This window comes from Mesitornis unicolor, unplaced genomic scaffold, assembly GCF_000695765.1.
Source record: "Mesitornis unicolor isolate BGI_N332 unplaced genomic scaffold, ASM69576v1 scaffold42376, whole genome shotgun sequence".
In the NCBI taxonomy this organism is placed as follows: domain Eukaryota; kingdom Metazoa; phylum Chordata; class Aves; order Mesitornithiformes; family Mesitornithidae; genus Mesitornis; species Mesitornis unicolor.
The window spans coordinates 12,154-32,396 of record NW_010191075.1 but is presented as its reverse complement, the minus strand read 5'-3'; the positions used below and the strand labels follow the sequence as shown (position 1 = coordinate 32,396).

The window sequence follows — 20,243 nt, the reverse complement described above, 5'->3', positions numbered from 1 at the left end:
TCTGCACGCAGTTGGCTTCAGTCATGGAAAAGAAGGATTAAACACTTTGTGCTATATTGGTAAGCAGAATAAAATGCATTTTGATTTCCATTTAGAGCAATCCATGCAATGACAGGTTTCATATTCACTCCTGAAATAATTTTATTCTAAAATGATTTTATCTAGGCTGATTTTTATGTGCCTATTTATGAGTGAAATCATTACACTGGAAATGTAGCCAAAAGGTATAATTTAGATCAGATTTTTGCAGGTAATAGCTGCCAGAGTTTTTTGGGTTGGTAGCTTGCTTTTGGTTTGGCTTTGCAAATTAAGGTCTAGGTCTAATTTCAGTAGCTGATTTTAGGGCTGTTAGGAAGAAGGTTGATTTCTACAGAACTGGAAGCCTTAGTACACAAAGAAAATTTGTAAGTGGCTTTTATAGTCCTGCAAAGAGCACTGTTGTGAGATTCCACTGCTTATGTAAGAAAAATCACTTGGGTTTGGGGAAAGAGCAAGGAAAGAAGATTCTTGGATCACGTCGGAATTTCTGCTTGGCAAAACATAGCTCCATCGAGCAGTCTGTTGCTGAGAATTTAGTGGTCACACAAATTCTTGCCATCCAAACGGGTGAGGCAAGCTCCATGTAGACATTTACTACAGATGATCTTGTGGCTTTAGGAAGCAAAATGCTAACTCTCTGTTTTTCCTTTTAGGCATTCTCCATCATAAATTTACTATTCAGAACTAAATCCAAATCTTCACTCTCAGGATCTCCTAAAGGTACAGGAAACTTACTTAAAACATTAAAGTTTCTTACCTTTCATTTGCGTCATATTACAGAAACCACAAATTGTGGTAGAACATGATTATCCGCAGGAAGTGCCTGGTTTTTTGTTTGATCCTCTAGCTTCTCTCTGCAACACCTTTGAGAATTATGACACAAAAAGCCTCAAGAGAACATTTATCTGAAAATGCATTCTTTCTTTTATATAGGAAGATTTTAATTTATTTTTGGCTGAGTAGACAGAGACTATGTTCACATCTTTGTGCATTTCTTTGCTTGCCTTTTGGTTACCTTAGTGACTTCTGAACTGTGCATTTGAATGTATTCAGAATTTCTGGGAATATTCTAGGCATTGATGCACCAAAATAAACTAAAATCTAAATCAGGGATCGGTGTTCTGTCATCTGAAAACCCATGTCTCTGGGTTTATTATTGTCCATAGGTCATTGAGTTGTTTGATGGCAGTCATTACTGTCATGAGGATAACATTGTAGTGCAACACTACCTCAATAAAATTTAAAATATTAATGTCTGAGTTAGCAAAAAGTAAGTGTGGAAGGGTGGGAAAGGAGCAGGTTATGTGCTTAGCTGCTAGCTCAGATGGTATGAGTAGAACATCTGTTCTTTTGCTTATCTTCCTATGTTATTAGTGGGTGGTTTTAAGTTCTAGTAACGCCTCAAGTATTGTGTAGGGGTTAGTTATTTGTACTCATCTTGAAAAGTTGGAAGTAACTAACCGCTGATTACGTGGAAAAATCACCTGAAGTATTGGCATCTCTTTGTTTCTCTATTCACCAAAACAGCCTTTATAAGTTAGTTGTTAGCCTCAACTTTCTGGATTATAGTGCTTTTTCTTGAATTGTTAGGATTTTGTAAGCCTGTTATACTGTAGAGGGCGTATTACTTTGTACAACTGTAAGCCCTTTTTGTAATCCCCAAATAACCTGTAATTAAATGTGCAGTGATGGACAGTGAGTTCTTAGAGCCTAGTGAAATAGTTCACACAAATCAACGACAGTATCATAAACTTCACAGGTAGCTGGAGGAATACAAACAGAATTCTAGTTTGTTTTGTCAGACTGTTCTTTGAAGTTGCTTTTCAAAGTATGAGCTAAATGTTTTTAAAAAGAAAACGTATGTTTGTATATATCAACTCGTAAAGTGTAATCTTGTAAGTTGCTATGTAGTGTCTAAAATTGTCAGAAACTTGTAAAGTGGAATTTCAACAATTCACAAGATGTTTTTAATGCCTACTTTGCTTTGGTTCTGCCTGAGTTCCAATCTAATGAATGCTGAAATAGTTCTGAATTGCTGATAACTTACAGGATGTAGATTCGGCTTTTGATATAAATATAAAAACATGTGAGATTGGTGTTTTGGTGAAGGAGAGAGAAACGTGATGGTGATGCAGCAGTTTATGTAGAAACAAGCTTTATATTCACTTAAGTTAATAATTATACAGTAATTGGAAGAGTTTTCTTTTCATTGCAATTCAGTTCTCTCCCTGATGATAAATTCCTGTTCAGCTATGGTGAAAGACTGGCATGCCCAGGTACTGAGCTACTTGAATGTCTTGGGGTAAACCTGGAAGAGCAGTGTATACTACAGTTTTCAGATTTCTATTTCTATTTCAAGTAAAGATATAGCTTATTGACTATTTAACATTTATTTTTTGTTAGACATTGTACTCCCTGTTGAGTACATCTTTTCTTTCTTGCTAAATTAATGGCTCCAGAGGCCAGGTATTTGTATGAAATTTTGGCTGTCAAATCATAACAAGGCTTGTAACTGCAAAACATTTTGTGAAGAAGGGTGGGTGGGATTGTTGCGAACTTACAGATTCATAAAGGGACCTTAAGCTCGGAGTGCTTGGTTTCTTGTGAGGTTGGAAGTCTTTTGGATTCCCAGCAAGTACCTAAAGCCTGAACTCTTCCAGTTGGTTGAAGGGTTGGTGAGGGCATGTGGTGAATTGCATGGAGGTGTGCTTCAAACACTTTCCTAGGTCCTTCCTGAGTCTGTTTGGATGTGACTGAGCAGCCAGAGTGCAGAACAAGTTAGGCAGTTGGTCTCTATGCTGAGAAGAAGCAGGTTATGAGCTATGGATGTGTCTGCAGCATTTTTTTTTGTCTGGGCATGGAATGTGCACAGTTGAAGTCTATTTGAAATTGGATTGGTTTACAAAACCTTACTGTTTCAAGCACTAGGATGTGACTTCAAGTCTCCACAGATTTTTGGGAATAATGGCTGAATTGTCTGTCCCGAATATTATTTCTAACTGGAGGTGTTTGCAGAAAAGCATTTTCATATAACTCTTGATGGACAGAGACCTGGGTAGAGAGCAGGCTGAGCTGTACCAGTGTGAGGTTCTGTAGTACTCTGCCTTAAGTATAGAAAGTGAACTAATAACATTCTTGTCAGGGACTTCCCTTCTTGGGGGGAAAAAAAATTACTAGGGATCGGTATACTGTTGTTCTCTGCATTTGTATGATAGTAGACTAGAAACCCACTTTAATGTATGTATTTTGGAGATGAAATGCCATGTTCCCTAAAACCAAGTGATGGCAAGTAAATTAAGGATAGTGCCTTGCTTTAAAAGCGAAGTGCTTGTAGGCAGAGTTTTCAGAGAAGAATTTCAGACTTCCTTTCCAGCAGAATCTGAAAGATCCTGATGTTATTGACTTAAAAATTTAATTTAAAAAAATGGTGTCATCTGCTCAAAATATGTGGCTTAGAAACTGTTTCACTTCAGTTACTTCGAAGGACATTGCGCTAAAGCAGGAAAGGAGAAGTGGCTTTTTTATTGCACTGTGGGACTTTATAGTCTTTTCCAGACAATTATTGTTATTATATCATGTTTGAAAATTGTCAGTGTTTCTAGTGATACTCCTGGGAATGAAACTTCATGATTATAAGACCCTGGAGTCTTATTGTGCATACTTTTAATCTCTGTCTTACAACTTGTTGGAGCTCCTTTAGACAGATGTCTTAATACCATTTTCACAGTTATAATGCACCCAACGTGTAACTTCTGTGTATTTAGTAGTCAAATACAGGATTTGTTTTGAGTATAATCTACATATAGGTCTTCTGAACTAATGAGATCTGAACTAATTTAACTCTTTAGTAAAAAATAAAGTTGTCCAACCAGTAGTATTATGAGCCTGATGTGATTGTGGTATTTTTTCAAAGTAAAAATATTCCAGGTGGTAGATTTGTTGGTATATCTGTTGTTTTCCAGTGGCTTCTTTCCTCTTATTTATTTATTTGCTCACTTATTAAATAAGTCTTTATATCCATGAATGTATTAACCTAGGTTTTCCTCTTGGTTTGTTTTGTCAATAACGAGCTGAAAACTTCACTCTGACTCATTGCTGCTCCTCTTACATTTGGAAGTCCATTCACAGGTTCAGAATGTGGAGCTTACAGAGCACTAGTGGAGTAGTGTTGCTACTAATAGCTCCCTGGTGGTATCTGCGGCAGTGATTTTTCCTCTTCATCTATAAATGAAGAAAGAATCCTTCTCTTCCCGTCCTAATAAAATCTATAGTTGACTATTGTATGTGTGCACGTGTGTGTGCCTTTGTGTGTAAAATGTATTTACTTGGCTGTAAAATTGATTTGTAATAAATAAATTGATATGTGGATCGTAAATGGATATGGGCAGCTGAGCTTTGGCAGCAATGATAGCCTTCAAACTGGCAACCTGTTAGTGTATATTTAGATTTAACTGAACATGAAGATAATGTTGCATCCATGTGTAAGAGAAATCTAATACTAATTTGTCGGTGGAGGAAAGACCTATCACAATATTTCACCCTGGACTGGTGCAAGTTCATCGCTTGGAGGTTTTTTTCCTTAAATGAACATAGACGCCTATGAGCCCTTTCAACATTTGTTTATGGTGTTTGCAAGGCCAGATAAGTAAATTGATGCTTGAACTGTGACTGAGACAGATTCTGGTGTAAATAGAAGTAACCTTCAAAGCACATGTAGCTTATAAAGTTTACAAACTCTTACGCCTTCACTTTTCCCAGTCATAGCTAATTCGGCACTTTCTGCTGGACCCCAGTTTTGTTCCCCTCGTAAATAGTTAGGCGTTCTTGGTGATGCTGGGGAGGGAAAATTTGTGATGATGATAAAGGATGCATGCTCTGAATAGTTGTTTTGTAAAGACTGCATTTATTGCTTGCCCTTCCAAGTTAAAAACTGTAACTTCAAATGGCATAACACATGAAACGGAATCTGTTCATGAAAGTTGCCCTTTGTTTAGTACGTAAGCAGTGGCTGTCAGTTTAAGTAACTGGATTTGCGTTGTAAGTGGATTCATTGATGGGGAAAACGGGTAGCTGATCTTTAATGAGCAAGCATAAATAAAGCTTCTGTGCTGCTTCTCTTTTATAAATGAAATAAATGTAAAACTTAAATGATATAGGATATAGATTGAAACAGGCTGTTAAAACTGGATGCATAAGTGGCGTACGGCATACAAAATTGAAACAACGGATGCTCTATTGAACACTTTTTCCCTTTTTTGCTAATGGAGAAATAATTTCAATAGGTTGTTAGTTAGAGAATGCTAAATGTTTACTATAATCTTTTTTTCATCTTTACGTTTTAGGTCAGCAATTTGGCTTCATCACACTGAGTTTGCCTGCATTCAAAGCTGATTCCCTACAGTAATCTGCTCTGGTTGGAAGTGAACATGTCTCAAGTTCAAATTCAGAATCCTTCTGCTGCCCTTGCAGGGAGCCAAATATTGAATAAAAACCCATCTCTCTCACAGCCTTTGAGTATTCCTTCTACTACAAGTTCTTTGCCCTCTGAAAATGCAGGTAGACCTATCCAAAACTCTGCTTTACCCTCTGCATCAGTTACATCCACCAACGCAGCTGCAGGTAAGATTGAGTGTCTGTTAATAAGTGTATCTATTCTTAGTGTTTATAGTTTAGCATTATATATTCCTTATGTCTTGCACATACAAATACTTTTAAAGTAATTTATCTTTAGTAATTTAAGCTTGTAATGTTGCATTAAATCTGTTTGAGACAGGCAGAAGATACCTTTTCCATGACGTTTTATTAATTGAAATGTTTGTAATAGTGAAGAATATTCAAAATGGTATAATGTTGTATTTTTCAGACATTGCTATCCATCTTTTCTATAAGTAGCCTTTTTAATATAAAAATGTGGTGTTTTTAACAGTTTGTTTAGTTCTGTTATCTTTAGTTCTTTTATGATCAGATTAATGATAAATACATTGTGCAAACAGAAAGTAGTAAATAAAAAATAGGTAGTAGGGCAAAATAGGAGAAGGAAAAAGAAATTAGCTGACTTTCTGAAATTATTCAAAGCAAGTGACCATGACGAATACTTAGAAGATTTGCTCCTTGAAATGTACTACAGAAGATGCAAGCTAAATGCGGGAGTCTCCTAACTTCATACTTCTGGCTTGCACTAAAACATTACATTTAATGATGCTGTCTTTTAAGCTTGTATGTTGCTTGGAAATCCCAGAGTTCAGTAGATTGTTGCCAGTTGGACTAATGAGCAGAGCTGTCTATCCCAGCAAATCTTTTCTGAGAAGTAGTGTATTGCAGACGACTAAATGCTAACCAATGAGATTTTTAAATTAAAAATTGTAGTAGGGTTCATATCTACCTGTTCATTTATTTAATTTTACGTGATCTTTCAGCTCCTTCAAACATGGCAAACCCCAAAGAGAAAACCCCAATGTGTCTTGTGAATGAGTTAGCCCGTTTCAACAAGATTCAGCCTGAGTATAAGCTTTTGAGTGAGCAAGGTCCAGCTCATTCTAAGGTAAATAATCAGACGAGTTTCTTATTGCTGCTGTTCATGCTCTTTCACTTTCCTAAGTGGAAAGGCAAAGTATGTTCTTTTGGTGCAAGATACTACAGAATAATAGAGAGGAATGGGAGGCTTACCAAAGTACTGATGGTAGGGAAAGTGTGAAGCTGTTACATGTGTACTGAAAGGTTGGTTTCCCAAAGTACATACAGGTTGAACTTACCTGTTACCTAAAACTACTTAGCTTTTTTGAAGAGTTATTCATGTTAGCTCCATTATGAGATGCTTGGCTTTGACTTTCATTTAATAAAGCAAGGTTTGTCCATTGCAGTCTTTGCTGAAAAAGTTACATTAAATATGGTTGGTCTTCATGCACTTTCTGGCACAATGTTAAGCTTTTGTTCTACATCTTGCCTGTTCTGCAAATTTTCTGTGTTCTTCCTGTCATGCACTTTAATATGCTGAGATTAATCCCACAAACTTTAAGAAATGAAAATAGTATCTTAGTCCAAATTATCCCATGAGATGCAGGAAGGTTTATGGAAATTTTGTTTCTTCAGGAAAAATACTACATAAGGAGCTGCAGTGCTTTTGTGTCTATGGTGAGGTACAAATCTGTATTTGTAAATATGCCTTGAATAAGTTTTACTACTCAGTTTCACGAGTTGTTCTTCCTTGTGCACATCATACCTGAATGTTGCTTTACTGTTGCTCTGCTTCAGTTGTAAATAAAATGAACCTGTCTATCCTAATTGCCCAATTGCTGGAGAACAAGGATCTTGGTGTATGTTCTTTAATGCTTAAATACAGCATGATTGAACTGTACTGAACATTCATCTGTTCTGGAACAGTTACTTTAGCAGAAGAATCTTTAGTCCCTCACAGTGGGAATATAGGAATGCCTAGGGCAGACCAGCATGTGGTGTGCATCCCATATCATGGTGTGTATTTTACAGTGTGTCAAAATCTCAGTAATACACAATTCCATCAGTGTTCTGCTCATATGCAGAGAGATAGTTTTTTAGGAATAGCAAATAGACAAGCAGTTACTTCAAAGAACAGTGAAGAAGGGAGTTAAAAGCATTATTGAGCTTTTTAATCCTCACTGAAGAGCTCTGTTGTATGAGAACTGAGGTCAAGTCATAAAAGGAAAATCAATCTGGGATATGTCTATTTAATCTGACATTGTCTCCATAAGGTGTTTCCTGGAACAGTGTCTATTAGTATGTTAGAGGAATTGCCTTGGAATTGAATAACATTAAGAAATAAAGTCTTTTGTCCAAAATATGTGTACTGTCAGCTTCAATGTGCAAAGGAGGCAAGGTTTGCATTTACAAAAATATTAGAATAACATTCACAGCATCTCTTCACTTGTGTTTTTATTCTGAATGAAATTAAACTTCATTTAATTACCAGGGAGACCTTGGCTTGCTGTTGTCTGATTAATTTGTGAAAATTTTGGGCAATATATATCTTTATCCCACATACTTAGAAAGAAGTGCCACAGAACTTGGCTCTATCATCAAATAGACTTGTGCTCACCTGTGGGCATGTAAAAGCTTTTATGGTGCAACATGAATTTATCTTTCTTCAAACTGCTAAAAAATACTGTTAAAAAAAAAAAAACAAACCACAATATTGAAGCAAGAATTGAGTTACGTAGAATAAAAAAGTCTGAATTTCAAGGCTCCTGTTCAGAGGAATGTTGGCATACCAGCCATCCACGTAGCTGTCACCTCTATACACGTTGTGTCTTCTGTTATTTAGCCTCTGTGATCTCGTGCAGAATGCAGGATAGTTGCTAGCTACGATTATTGTGAACTTCTTAGTTCAGTAATCAGGGAAATCGTGTTGATGTCCAAAGTGTTTAAAATCTGCTAATGACAGGTTAGTTGAGGAAAACTTTTATTATCATATTCTCAACTTTTGCAAAAGACTCACTGTTTTGTATAAGGGGGTCTAACAAATCGTGAGTTCTGAAGAAGCTCATAATAAAATTCATTATTTCTATTTTTGAGGTGTTTACAGTGCAACTGACTCTTGGGGACCAGCACTGGGAAGCTGAAGGAACTAGTATTAAAAAAGCGCAACATGCGGCAGCTGCCAAAGCTTTGGAAGGGACAAAATTCCCTAAGCCTACGGCTCGTCCATCCCGTAGTGAAGGCAAGAATCCAGGTATATGCCACAAAAAACTGTTTTTTAAAGAAGTAAATGTATATATAACACACCTTTCTGTTTTTGGTATGTATTTTAAAGTTGCATGAGAATTAATAACAATAGTAATTCTGCATATTTAACAATGGCAATTGTCAGGTTTTGTGAGACCATCATCTTGATTTAATCTTCGATCATTGTAGGCAAAATGATAAAAATAATCATATTAACATGTTAAAAGCATAGGGTTTTTCCATCAAGTAATTCAGGCTTGAAGAACCCACTGCTTAACTTAGTTTTGTATTGTAACACTTGGTGAAATCCTAGAAAAGGTGTTTATCTTAATATTTAAAAAAGAAAATTAAGTAAAAAAGAATCCAAAAAAAAAGAGGAATTGGGTCACAGTGAAGAATAATCTTTTGCATGGGTCAGTGAATGTGTTTCACAATTCTGACAGGAAAATTCAAAAGCTTAACAATAAAAATTTCATTGGAAAGAAAGTAAAAACCAAACCAAACAACAACAAAAACTCCCAACAGCTTCTTTCCCCCCTCTCCACACCTCACCCCACCCCAAAAAAAACTCCAGACCCACAACTGTTAAATTTGTATTGAGGGATTGACTGGATCATTGAAATTTGCATGATTTATACTTCTTTAAAGAGAAATAGATGGTGATTTGTATAAAATAATTTAAGTTGTAGCTAGCTGTGTTTAGGAAACGTCTTACTTTACTAAATTTGCTTTTAAGATATGTTTAAAATGTAAAGTTAAGTATGAACTAGGGTCACATCTTAGCTGCACGTGTGGCTATTTTGCATTTACCCTTAGTCACTTCAGTTCAAAACTATTAGGATTGCATCAGTGTGTTCAGCAAAGGAGAAAACTTATCTTTTTGTGCCAGTTGTATTCTGATATCATCTAAGTTCTTTCTTTAGAAACACTTAGTGCAATTGACAGTGAAAATCTTAGAAGCTAGCAACTACTGATCTTGTCTGTGAGTCTGTTCCATAATCTCATTTCTGTTTGGCAGTTGTCTTTAACAAAACACTGTTGTACTGGAGTACACGCTGATTTTTGAGCCAGTGAGGCCTGTGATAGAAAATTGACCATTTATGTGACTGTTCTTTCTCAAATGAAAATAGTCATTGAGTCAGATCTCCATCCACATGATATTTGCACTGAGAGAAGTATTTCTAGCCCTCAGTAGCAGTACACCTTTGTTTTGAAAGGGCCAGTTGCAATTTGAAAGTGAAGGGTCATAAAAACCCTTCTTAGGCCATTGAGTACAAAGTGAAACATTTAATCATTCTCAGCAAACATCTGTTAATTTAAAAGTCTGTTTTTTGGGAAGAGAAATTTCTGTTCTGCACACCACATTGTTAGATACACTGTAAAAATAAGTAAATTGGTAGCCTTACAAGTTTAAAGCAAAATAAAAAAGAACACACCCAGAAAATTCACTTTTTTGTAATGGGATTTGTCATAACTGTTCTAGGCTGCTAATTTAATAGGCATCATATAGACTGATTTCCTTTGTGTTCATTAGCATTTCTTTTCAGAGTTCATTCATTTAAGATACTGCATAGGGCAGAACTGGAGTTCATTTTTTGCTGCTTTGAGGCAACACAAGAACTTAGATTGTTTCAGGTCCTGGTGACAGTTGGACAACTCTCTATATTCCTTTTTATTTAGACAGTGTAACCCCCACAGTGGAGTTAAATGCACTTTGCATGAAGCTGGGAAAGAAACCTATGTACAAACCTATCGATCCTTATACAGGGATGAGATCCACTTACAACTATACTATGAGAGGGGGTACTTATCCTCCACGGTATGTATTACTTAATTTTTTGTTTTGCAGTCTCATATCTTTGAGCTTCCGCTCTCTTCGTCCCAATGCTTTGATGCTATCTTCTGAAAACTAGCGAAAAATACAACATCCCTTAAAGGGATATTCAGCTCATAGCCAGTTCATGAGGCAAAAGGTTTTGATGAGTACACCCCATTAATATCTGCATTTTGTCTTATGTAACGTTTGGGGTTTTTTTATTGGGAGTGGGGGAGAGGAAGGGTATGGAAAAGAGAACTGAACCAAATGATGAAGCGTTTGTGAGGGCATTTGGATATAGCCAACTTTATCAAATGAATAGCTAAATATTAGCTAAATATTTCTTGCATTTCCTTTGTGTGTAAAAGCAAAATTGAAGAAAACATTTTTGATACTTTTTCTAAAACTATTTAAATTACAGCTTCAGTTTAAAGAATTTTATATGAGCATAGAAATTGAGAATTCAAAACTTACCGGCCTGCCAAGACTATAAAAGCAGTTACATTGTCTTTCTCTTTTCTAGTTGTTTGCATTGTAAAACAAGAAACGTTGCTACTCTTTCAAATGTCTCCGTAAAATATTTTTTACTTTAAATCAAAATTTGGCTTTTTAATACTAGTGCTTTAGTGATGTGTCGTGGTTACTGATATCCAAGAGATTCATCCACATGTAACTTATGTTTCTGTTTACTTTGTAGGCCAAACTATTTGCTTATTTAAATCTCTCTCTTTGCAGGTACTTTTACCCATTTCCTGTTGGACCCTTACTTTATCAAGTTGAGCTTTCAATTGGAGGGCAGCAGTTTCATGGGAAAGGAAGAACAAGACAAGCTGCTAAGCACGATGCAGCTGCTAAAGCACTGAAAGTTCTGCAGAATGAGCCCTTGCCTGAGAAACCAGAGGTGGGAACTAATCTTCGTGTTGTAAGCATACATTGCTAAGATAAACTGAGATACTGTTGTAGATTTTTTTCCTCATTGAGAGGAAGATGACAGTTGTGAAACGTAATTCTGTTGTAGTAGTGTTGACCTACTTGTGTCAATAGAAACACTTTGATTTAAAAACATAAATTTCTATGGAACTAGAGTTTTCCCAAATGAAGTTATATTAATTCTTTTGCTGTCATATTTTTCCACAGCAATGCTATAGACCTCTGTCAGATATGAGCACGGGAAGCATAGATAGGAACTAATATCTCATCAGGTGCAGATCATATACAAACTTCTCAAGAAGTGTATAAAAGGGGTACTTGTATTTTAGTATGGGCAACACAGAAACCAGACGTGGGTTTGCTTCCTGGGCAAAACTCCTACGTGATTTTGGAAAGAACCATGGACATTCTAGAAGAGCAGGAAGTTCATGGAAGCAGTACACTTATACACACATTTTGATGTGACTGTAAGAAGCAAATTTTTATCCTTCTGTTATTTATGGCTGCCCAGCACTTTCCATTCCAAGACATATTACTGCTTGGGTTTTTTTCATGCTTTTTATTAAGTTGCTTAGAAGGTCTCATTGTGTGCACATGAGTTGCTGACAGCTCCTGGGGATGGTTGACTGTGTGCACCCTCTCCATGTACACTGGCTGACTGCTTTGGCGAAAGATGACCACAAAGAGTGTATTTAGTCTTTTCTGTATGGGCTTATTATACCTGTCTGAGTTATGTGGGCTTGAGATCTGTTGATGTGTGCTCCATGCTGGCATCTAGGTCATGTTGAGGAGGTGGTCGTGCAGTACAAACCTAGAAGCAAGAGAGGTTAGGGCATTGCCAGAGAGGTGAGGATGGGGAGGTGGAGGTTAGACTGATATTTTACAATATGGAGAGTATGAGAACTTGCAGAGCCTGGCTATGTGTTGAGAAAGAAGGAAAATGAAGAATTGGACAAGAAGGTAACAAAGTGTCTCATACTGGGGAAAAGAATAGCTGTGAACTACCAGGAATGGCAGAGCAAAAGGACTGAGGAAATGTGGTGTGAAGCCAAGGGACACTGAGTTAAAACTTCTGAATGTTTCTGTGGGGAAGAGCATTGCCCAGATAATTAGGCAAAAACACTGGATCTGATGGTTCAGCGAAGAGGCGTAGGAGGTACTGGTAGTAGTCATTTGGGTAACAAAAAGCTCTCCTGGAGGAATGTAGATTATTGAATAATGGAGGCTACTAAGAGTCAAGGGATTACAAATGGTACTGGGGAGAAGAGAGCGATGCTGGGATTAGAAGCTGAATGAGTGGAGAAGAGTTCTGCACTGAAATCCAGAAGTGGTGATAGGTTGAGTATGGTCAGGGACAAGCTGGAGGCCTTCATGTAGGAGAGGTCAAGCCTGAGGCAGATGTTCCCCTTCGGAGCAGGGTAACCCCAAATTCCTGAGTATTGTTGTTCTGTGTCAGTAATGCATAACATGTCCTTTTTGCATTCATCCTTGTAAAATATGACCTACTGTCATCAGCCATTTTTCCACCTCAGGTAGCAAAGCTCTGTGTATCTCTGCACAAAGCTCTGCAAGGAGTCTGCAGAAAATAATAGGATCACATGTAGCTGAATTCTTTTCTGTTTACTTTTTTTAGAAATGCTTCTGTACAAATGACTTTCTGAATATTTTTAGAGTCGTGTTTATAGTTGAGTAATGTGAGGTCTTCAGGACAAACACTGCAATTGTCTTTACGTGACCATGTATCCTTTTCTTATAGGATGTCTCAGTCAGTGGAAAAGGTGTAAATTGAGAGGTCAAGGAAGTAAACCAACCTACCGAGTTTCTCATTTTTGTTTGTTGGGTGTTTTTTTAAAGGACATAATAAGGGAAATACTATTGTGAATGATGCAAGAGATTGCAAGAAGGGAGAATTATTTTATGAATAATCAGTATATGTACAGCACTGCTGTACGTGTGCTGGGCAAGTCACTTAAACTTCCATGAGAAACACGCATTTGTCGCCTTACTTTTCTATTTATGTTTGACATTTCTACAAAATGAACAGTAAGAAATGCCGCCATGCTTAAGGAGAGAAATCCTTTGACCAGAGAGTACTGTTTTATAAGAAGCACTCAGATAAATCAGATCTTAAAGTTTTGTAGCTAAACGCTAAGTTTATTAATATTTGTGGCATTCAAATACTGTGGTTTTAGGAATGTCTGAGGGAATTGCTGCTGTTCTAACAGCATTTTGCACTAGACAAGATGAAGATAAAATAAGGAAGGTTTTACCATGAAGTGAGCACTGTTCATTCTTGCATTCAGCGAGGCAAGGTCCTTGAAGGATACAGTAGTGTAAAATTGTAAGAGATGTTATTACAATGCATGTATACAAGGGAGGCAAATTAAGATTTCACAAGCAGGCATAATCCTGATACTTCCTACCTGTCATTTGATGTTGCCAGTAACTTCCCTTTTAAATGTAGTTATTTTTGTGTATCCCATTTGTGTGTGTATACAGAGTATGCTTAAGCTTGTACTCTCATATTTTTGGTTGTTTGGTTTTGATGGGGTTTTTTTTAGTTTTATTATAATTTTTATTTTACAAATGTTTATATTTACTAGATTTTATTCTTGTATTTTTAAATTAGAAAATATTGTGCTTAACAAGAAATCATTGAATAAAATTGCTAGATTTACGGCTAAGAATGACCGTTTCTCACACCTCCTCAGACTACAGACCTAGAAGCAAGCAGCAGGAGAAAAATTTAATAATACCAGCTCTCAGCTGGACAAAGCCCTGCCTGGACAACCCAATTTCATTTTAAAGCCTGCTCTGCTTTGAGTGGGAGGCTGTAGTAGGAGACTTCTAAAGGACCCTTCCAACCTAAATTAGTCTAATTGGAGTTAAGACACACAAAGTGGCAGTACGGGTTACTTTGCATATTCAAAGACAGAGATGATAAAGCATCTATTTAAAGCTTAGAAAACATGGAAAACTATGCTTTATAGTGCAATTCTTAGATAGAAATTCCAATTTCTGCCTGAAAAGACTAAAAGAATTTAGTCTATGTTTCTATGTTTTTTTGCCAACTTACTTGATAAGTATCAGCTGCTCCTTATACCCTGAACATGGAAGAGAACAGTCTGGTTGAAATCAATGTAGTTCTAACCAGCATCTACACTGGTTTTCATCATTTGCTTATAAACAGTCTTTGAGGAAGTGCCTGTTGAAATAGTTCCTAGAAAAGGGTGAGTCCTTCTTAAAGGAATACAGTACTTCTGCAGTTCGACTGGGAGCTTTTTAATTGATCACTTTTGTTTCCTTTTGTGACTTTTTCTCACTTTTTTGAGATGGATTTGAACAATTTGATGAAAGCTAAGAGTTGTAAATGCTTATGTTCACGGTCTCATTCTGATTTAGAGGCATAGATTCCTTGGAGAATTTAGTCTATGAACACATGCAAACTACTTTGAAAGCAGCCTTTACAGATAGGTATAGGTGTGCAGGAAAAAAGAAACAGGGAGAGTGTATGCGTATGATTATTTTTGATCTATAAAATAAACTGATCCAGAACTAATAAAATAAGATCTTTGTAGTTCAAATATTTTTTCTAGGTATGTGATGCTATTCCTTTTGAACTTACCAATTGCATTTGAAATAGACTTTAGAATATGATGATCAAGATGTTTGACTCCTGTATTCAGTCTTGGTTTTGCTCTGCTGAGGTGTAGGATGGCTCCTCTAGTGTAGGAGCTGCCTCCGCCATGCAGTCTAATGCGTAGTGCGTCTACCTCGCTCCTGTGGGAGTGGTGCCATCCTGTGGTCTCAGTTTTCACAGGCCTGCAGATTGTACACCTCCACGTAGAGACTGGAGCCTGGATGTAGTAGTGGGATCAGAGGGGTCAGATGTTACCATTGTAAAAGGATGTTGGGCTGTATGTGCTCTTCTGAAATGTTTGCAACTCCAAGCTGAAATACAAAGTCAACCCGTAAGAACAGTGTGAAATCTAATGGGATGGTGAGAGGAGTGAAAAAGCACAGAGTAGTTTTACTCATAGTTTGTTCTGAGATGAGAAGAGGCTGCTTTTAAATGTAAAAATTCCTTCATGTTTTAATCTAACTTGCTAGTAACAGACACTGGGGATGCCTGCTACCATCAAAACTAGTTTTAATCAATTAGAGCCCTCTAGCATATTTCTGCTGCTCCAATAAAATATTTAAATCATTTTTGTTACCTGGTTACATAACAAGTATTGTGGCATGACATAATTGGTGAAATTGTTGCTATTCATCTTTATCATAACTTTTCCAATGTCACTGCTGGACACTTAGTTTTAAAATTTATCTGTTGCTGTTACCGTGCCTCTTAGTTCATGTTGATCCCAACATCAGTGAAGACTTTTTTGGAATCACAATCAAAATTTTACCTGGAGATACGTAGAAGTGCCTGTAGGTAAGCTTCACCTGGCACTGCTGTCCTCCGAGCAGGTGTAAGTTCTCAGAGATGTACACCATTTGATTTAAGGCAAGTTCCTGATAGTATGTTCTTCAGATGAGAAAAAGAAATCTGTAGCTGAAGTACTTGCAAAGGAACATGTTAAAAGATAGGACTATGCCAGGGTCTAACTAGCCATCCTTTATTCACATTGGTCCCATTCTCAGAATCTTTTATTTTTCCTGCCCTTTCTCTTATCTGATACTGTCTTAGTGCTTTTGGTACAAATGTCCAATCAGCATATGAAAACTGTATTTCATAAAGGTACTTCCATTTGGAAATCAGTTCATTTAACACTTCAGTTTGTTTTTCGATAAATAGATTTTTTAAACCTATTGGCCCTTATTCCATTTGTTCTTTACTGTAATGAGCACCTGAAAATATGAAGGTTTGCTAGATTTTACACATACACCTTAAATGAGCTGCTTACATTTCAATGTATGTGTGCTGCATTTCTACACACTCACGGAAAATGACAGTAAAGGTTAGACTACTTAAAATTTGGAGAGTTCCATAAACTGGTTGGATGGATAAAATTCAATTTAATAGGATCTTTATTTTAAATAGAGTATGCTTCTTTTAGGTTAACGGAAAAGAACCAGATGATGAAAATCTCAATAAATCTGAAATAAGCCAAGTTTTTGAGATTGCACTTAAAAGGAACTTGCCTGTGAATTTTGAGGTATGTTTATTTTAAAAGCTCTAGATTTGTTTTTATGAGAATATTAAGGGTTCACATTGAGTCTTTTCTAGATAACCCAAACAACTGACTTTTAACATGTCTTGTTAGTTGTGAATACACTTCTGCCTTTGACAGTCACCCTTATTGTCTCGGAGTTCATATGCTAAAGTGAAGAAAAAAGAAAAATCCACCTGTTCACAAATTCATGCACTAAAATTGTAACATGAGTGAACAGCCGCGCTATGGTTGTCTGTGCAATCTTTTTTCCAAGCTTTTTGAAAAATCAGTATTACAGTGAAGCAACAAAACACAACCCCACGTTAGTGGTTAGAACATCGAAGTGCAGAGTCAAGGCAAAAGAGTCTAGCTCACTCTGAAAGACATTTATGGAAGTATTTGCTTAATTAAGCACTGATGTGGACTACCCGCAAGTTGCAGTATCTCACAAATAGGTTTCTTTTCTTGCCATGAGGTCACCTCATGTGCAACTTACTTTCCTTTCCCTTTGGCCTGGCTGCTTGCTGCCTCTTTGCCCCTCCTTGATAGTTTTAGTTACCTTAAATCACTGGCTGCCATAGGAGCATCTCTGTTTCCCTGAAATATTAATTTATCATGCTGCTTTCCTGAGCTGGCAGAGTACAATTTAAGTCAACTATCTGAATTATTATAGTAAGAAAACGCAGTTGTGTGTAACTAAATTGCTTCTAAAACCGTTCTATGAAATGTTACATGAAGCTTTCAATTATTGCAGATTAGCCTGAGCATCACTGGTAAAAATATACTGTCACACGACGCCAGCTGGGGGTGGAAGTTCTTAATTAATTCTTACTTTTTGACTTTATGGATATTTTGCAGTATAATGTGTTATGAATGGAGTTAAAAGACTAAATCTGTAGTAGGCAGCTGTCTTTTGGATGTCTCCAGAATTCTTGATTTCTGAACTAAAATTATGCATCTTAAATAATTGCTTTCTCTGTAATGTTCTATTACTGTAACATGATGTATTTAATGAGGTGATGTTAATTGTGTGGAACTACACACTGCTGAAATACAACAGTCGTATTTTAATATCAAAAGAGCAAATCAGTAAATTAAGTAAGATGGGTTAATGACTTACATGTAAATACTGTCTACTGCTTGCTGCATCTGATCTTTTTAAAGTATATGTTTATTTGGGGGGGGATTATGTCATTAGAATGAGTATGATTTACATCTCTACTTTCTGGATTATATGAGAATCTAAAATCTCTTTGTTCATAGTTCTTGAGAGAAGTTTGCTATAAACAATGTGCCGTACCATTTTTTAATAAGTGTTTATCACGCTTTCACTCAGTTTTTCCCTCTGAAACAGGTGACCAAGGAAAGTGGCCCTCCCCATATGAAGAGCTTTGTAACCAAGGTGTCAGTTGGAGAATTCATGGGTGAAGGTGAAGGAAAAAGCAAGAAGATTTCAAAGAAAAATGCTGCAATAGCAGTCCTAGAAGAACTGAAAAAATTGCCACCCCTTCCTACGGTTGAGAAAATGAAGCCACGAATCAAAAAGAAAACAAAATCAATAGTGAAGGTAAGAGACAAACAGATTGGAAATCTGACTGCTGTAAATAATCATCAAATGAGATGACCCTTTTCAACTGCTCAACTTTTTATCAGCAGTCTGGTACTACAAATGAAATCATATTTTGCTCCCACAAAGGGATTCTGATGCCATTTTTACAACAGTTATCAGTAAATTCGGGATGAAAGAGAAGCCTTATAAAAGAATGAGTGGCACATAAAAATCAAGCTCAGACTTTCAAGCCTTAGACTTTACAGCTTCAGGTCTTGCATGATTTTGCTTGTGCAAATTCTCCTGCAAGCTTGTCCCTCCTAATGTAGCAGGATTAGAACTTGTAAAACTATTACCAGTGGTAGGTTATATGTGGTCAGCTGTGACAGCACAGCCAAACAAATTGAGTGTTTCTCTTTGGCTGTGACAGTATTTCATTAAGCAGCTTTATTTCAGTGTTTTTAAATTCTAGAGATTAATTAATTCAGTGGCATTTTGTATTTATCTGTTAAACCAAATATTCACAAGTTTTGGCTTATTTCCTCAACATTGTTCTACATAGCTGCAAACAAGTCCAGAATATGGTCAAGGAATGAATCCCATTAGCAGACTTGCCCAGATACAACAGGCCAAGAAAGAGAAGGAACCAGAGTACATGCTCATCACAGAACGTGGTCTTCCAAGGCGCAGGGAGTTTGTTATGCAGGTTTGTATGTTAATTTGAGAAATCCAGTTGCATGGCTGTGATGTCTTCTTTTTTCTGTTTTCTATTTTTTTTTGATCATGGTGTCATGATGATATACAAAGCTAACAGGATTATGGCCAGATTTCCATGAAATTTATAAAGTAGGTATCTAGTGAGCTGCATTCAAGGAAGATAAAGGTTCAAGAAAAGTGATCTGAATAATGTTTAAGAAAAAATAAAATTGCATAGGTCACCAGAAGTCTGTGTTGTAACTGCCTTATGTTTTAATTAACAGAAATGTTAATATTCTGTCAAGAGACACTGAGTTTCTTATATTCCGTAATGCAGGATTTATTAACACAAACCTGGGTATTCTTAATTTCCTTCTTCCTGAGTTTTCATGTGTTGTTTTAGAGTGCAGCGCTTCCTGCAGTTTGCACTGCAAATCCCAATAGCATAGCCGTATTTTTCATACTGGATATCTATTAGCCTCTAATAATTAGTGCATTCACCAGACCTCTCCTGGCCAAGACAAGAAAGTTAGTTGCTTTTTTTCCATTACATGAGTAAATCTGCTAAACCTGTAACTTCAGCTTGGAAAAATTTGTCTGCTGTGATAGTTTTGAGCATTGCCAAGGTGAGATGATGAAATACACTGTTTGCGTGATTCTGTTTGAGTTGGCTTGGAGTCCAGTGATCATTGATAATAAATGATAACTTGCTTAGAATAATGATCACTTGAGCTGTTTTGTGACTCATAGCATGCTTGAGACACAGATCACTAATAAGTGAATCCTCATTCTATTGTTTAAGAATTCATTTGTTTTTTCTTCCTCTCTTGTCCAGGTGAAAGTTGGTGTACACACAGCTGAAGGAATGGGCACAAACAAAAAAGTTGCTAAACGCAATGCAGCTGAAAATATGTTGGAAATTTTAGGTTTCAAAATCCCTCAACCTCAACCTCCAAAGCCAGCATTAAAGACAGAAGAGAAGGTAAGAGTCTTTAAGAATCCCCCGCTGTTTAATGCTACAGCAAAAGTTGAGTTGAAATGATAGCAGCATTGCAAGGCAGTAACAGTGTAGTAAATTCATGCTTTTTGCTGTCCAGGAAGCGGTCGTACTGTTCTCTAAAAACAGTGCATTTTGGGTACATTAAGGGTTCAATTTTGCAAGTAAATCAAAGTCTCCTCAGGAGGCTATACTAATGTATTTCTTCTTTATAGAATGGCTCAGAACCTGTGATAAATGATGTATTTGGTCTTAGAAGCTTGCAGACATGTAGGTTATCGAACTTCGTGGTAGGAATCATTTTACATAGCTGTATCTCTAATCAAAGTCAAAAGTTTGTTACAGGTCTCTTTCCTTAGTGCG

The 20,243-nt window shown here is 36.6% G+C and overlaps 1 protein-coding gene across 5 annotated transcripts in view; it reads left to right on the top strand.

Moving 5' to 3' along the window:
* The first annotated feature begins 690 nt into the window (after nt 1-690).
* STAU1 (staufen double-stranded RNA binding protein 1) overlaps nt 691-20,243 on the top strand; it is a 24,839-nt gene continuing 5,286 nt past the window's right edge. For 2 of the 5 annotated variants that reach the window (XM_010186620.1, XM_010186618.1), the window contains exons 1-9: nt 5,380-5,658; nt 6,456-6,580; nt 8,587-8,743; nt 10,417-10,555; nt 11,288-11,453; nt 16,543-16,641; nt 17,993-18,205; nt 18,750-18,893; nt 19,719-19,865. In XM_010186620.1, the coding sequence (XP_010184922.1) occupies nt 5,466-5,658; nt 6,456-6,580; nt 8,587-8,743; nt 10,417-10,555; nt 11,288-11,453; nt 16,543-16,641; nt 17,993-18,205; nt 18,750-18,893; nt 19,719-19,865 (1,383 nt within the window). In that variant the 5' untranslated portion in view covers nt 5,380-5,465. Of the gene's footprint in view, nt 760-5,379; nt 5,659-6,455; nt 6,581-8,586; nt 8,744-10,416; nt 10,556-11,287; nt 11,454-16,542; nt 16,642-17,974; nt 18,206-18,749; nt 18,894-19,718; nt 19,866-20,243 lie in introns of those variants that run through there. The other 3 variants (XM_010186617.1, XM_010186619.1, XM_010186621.1) reach the window with 3 other exon arrangements.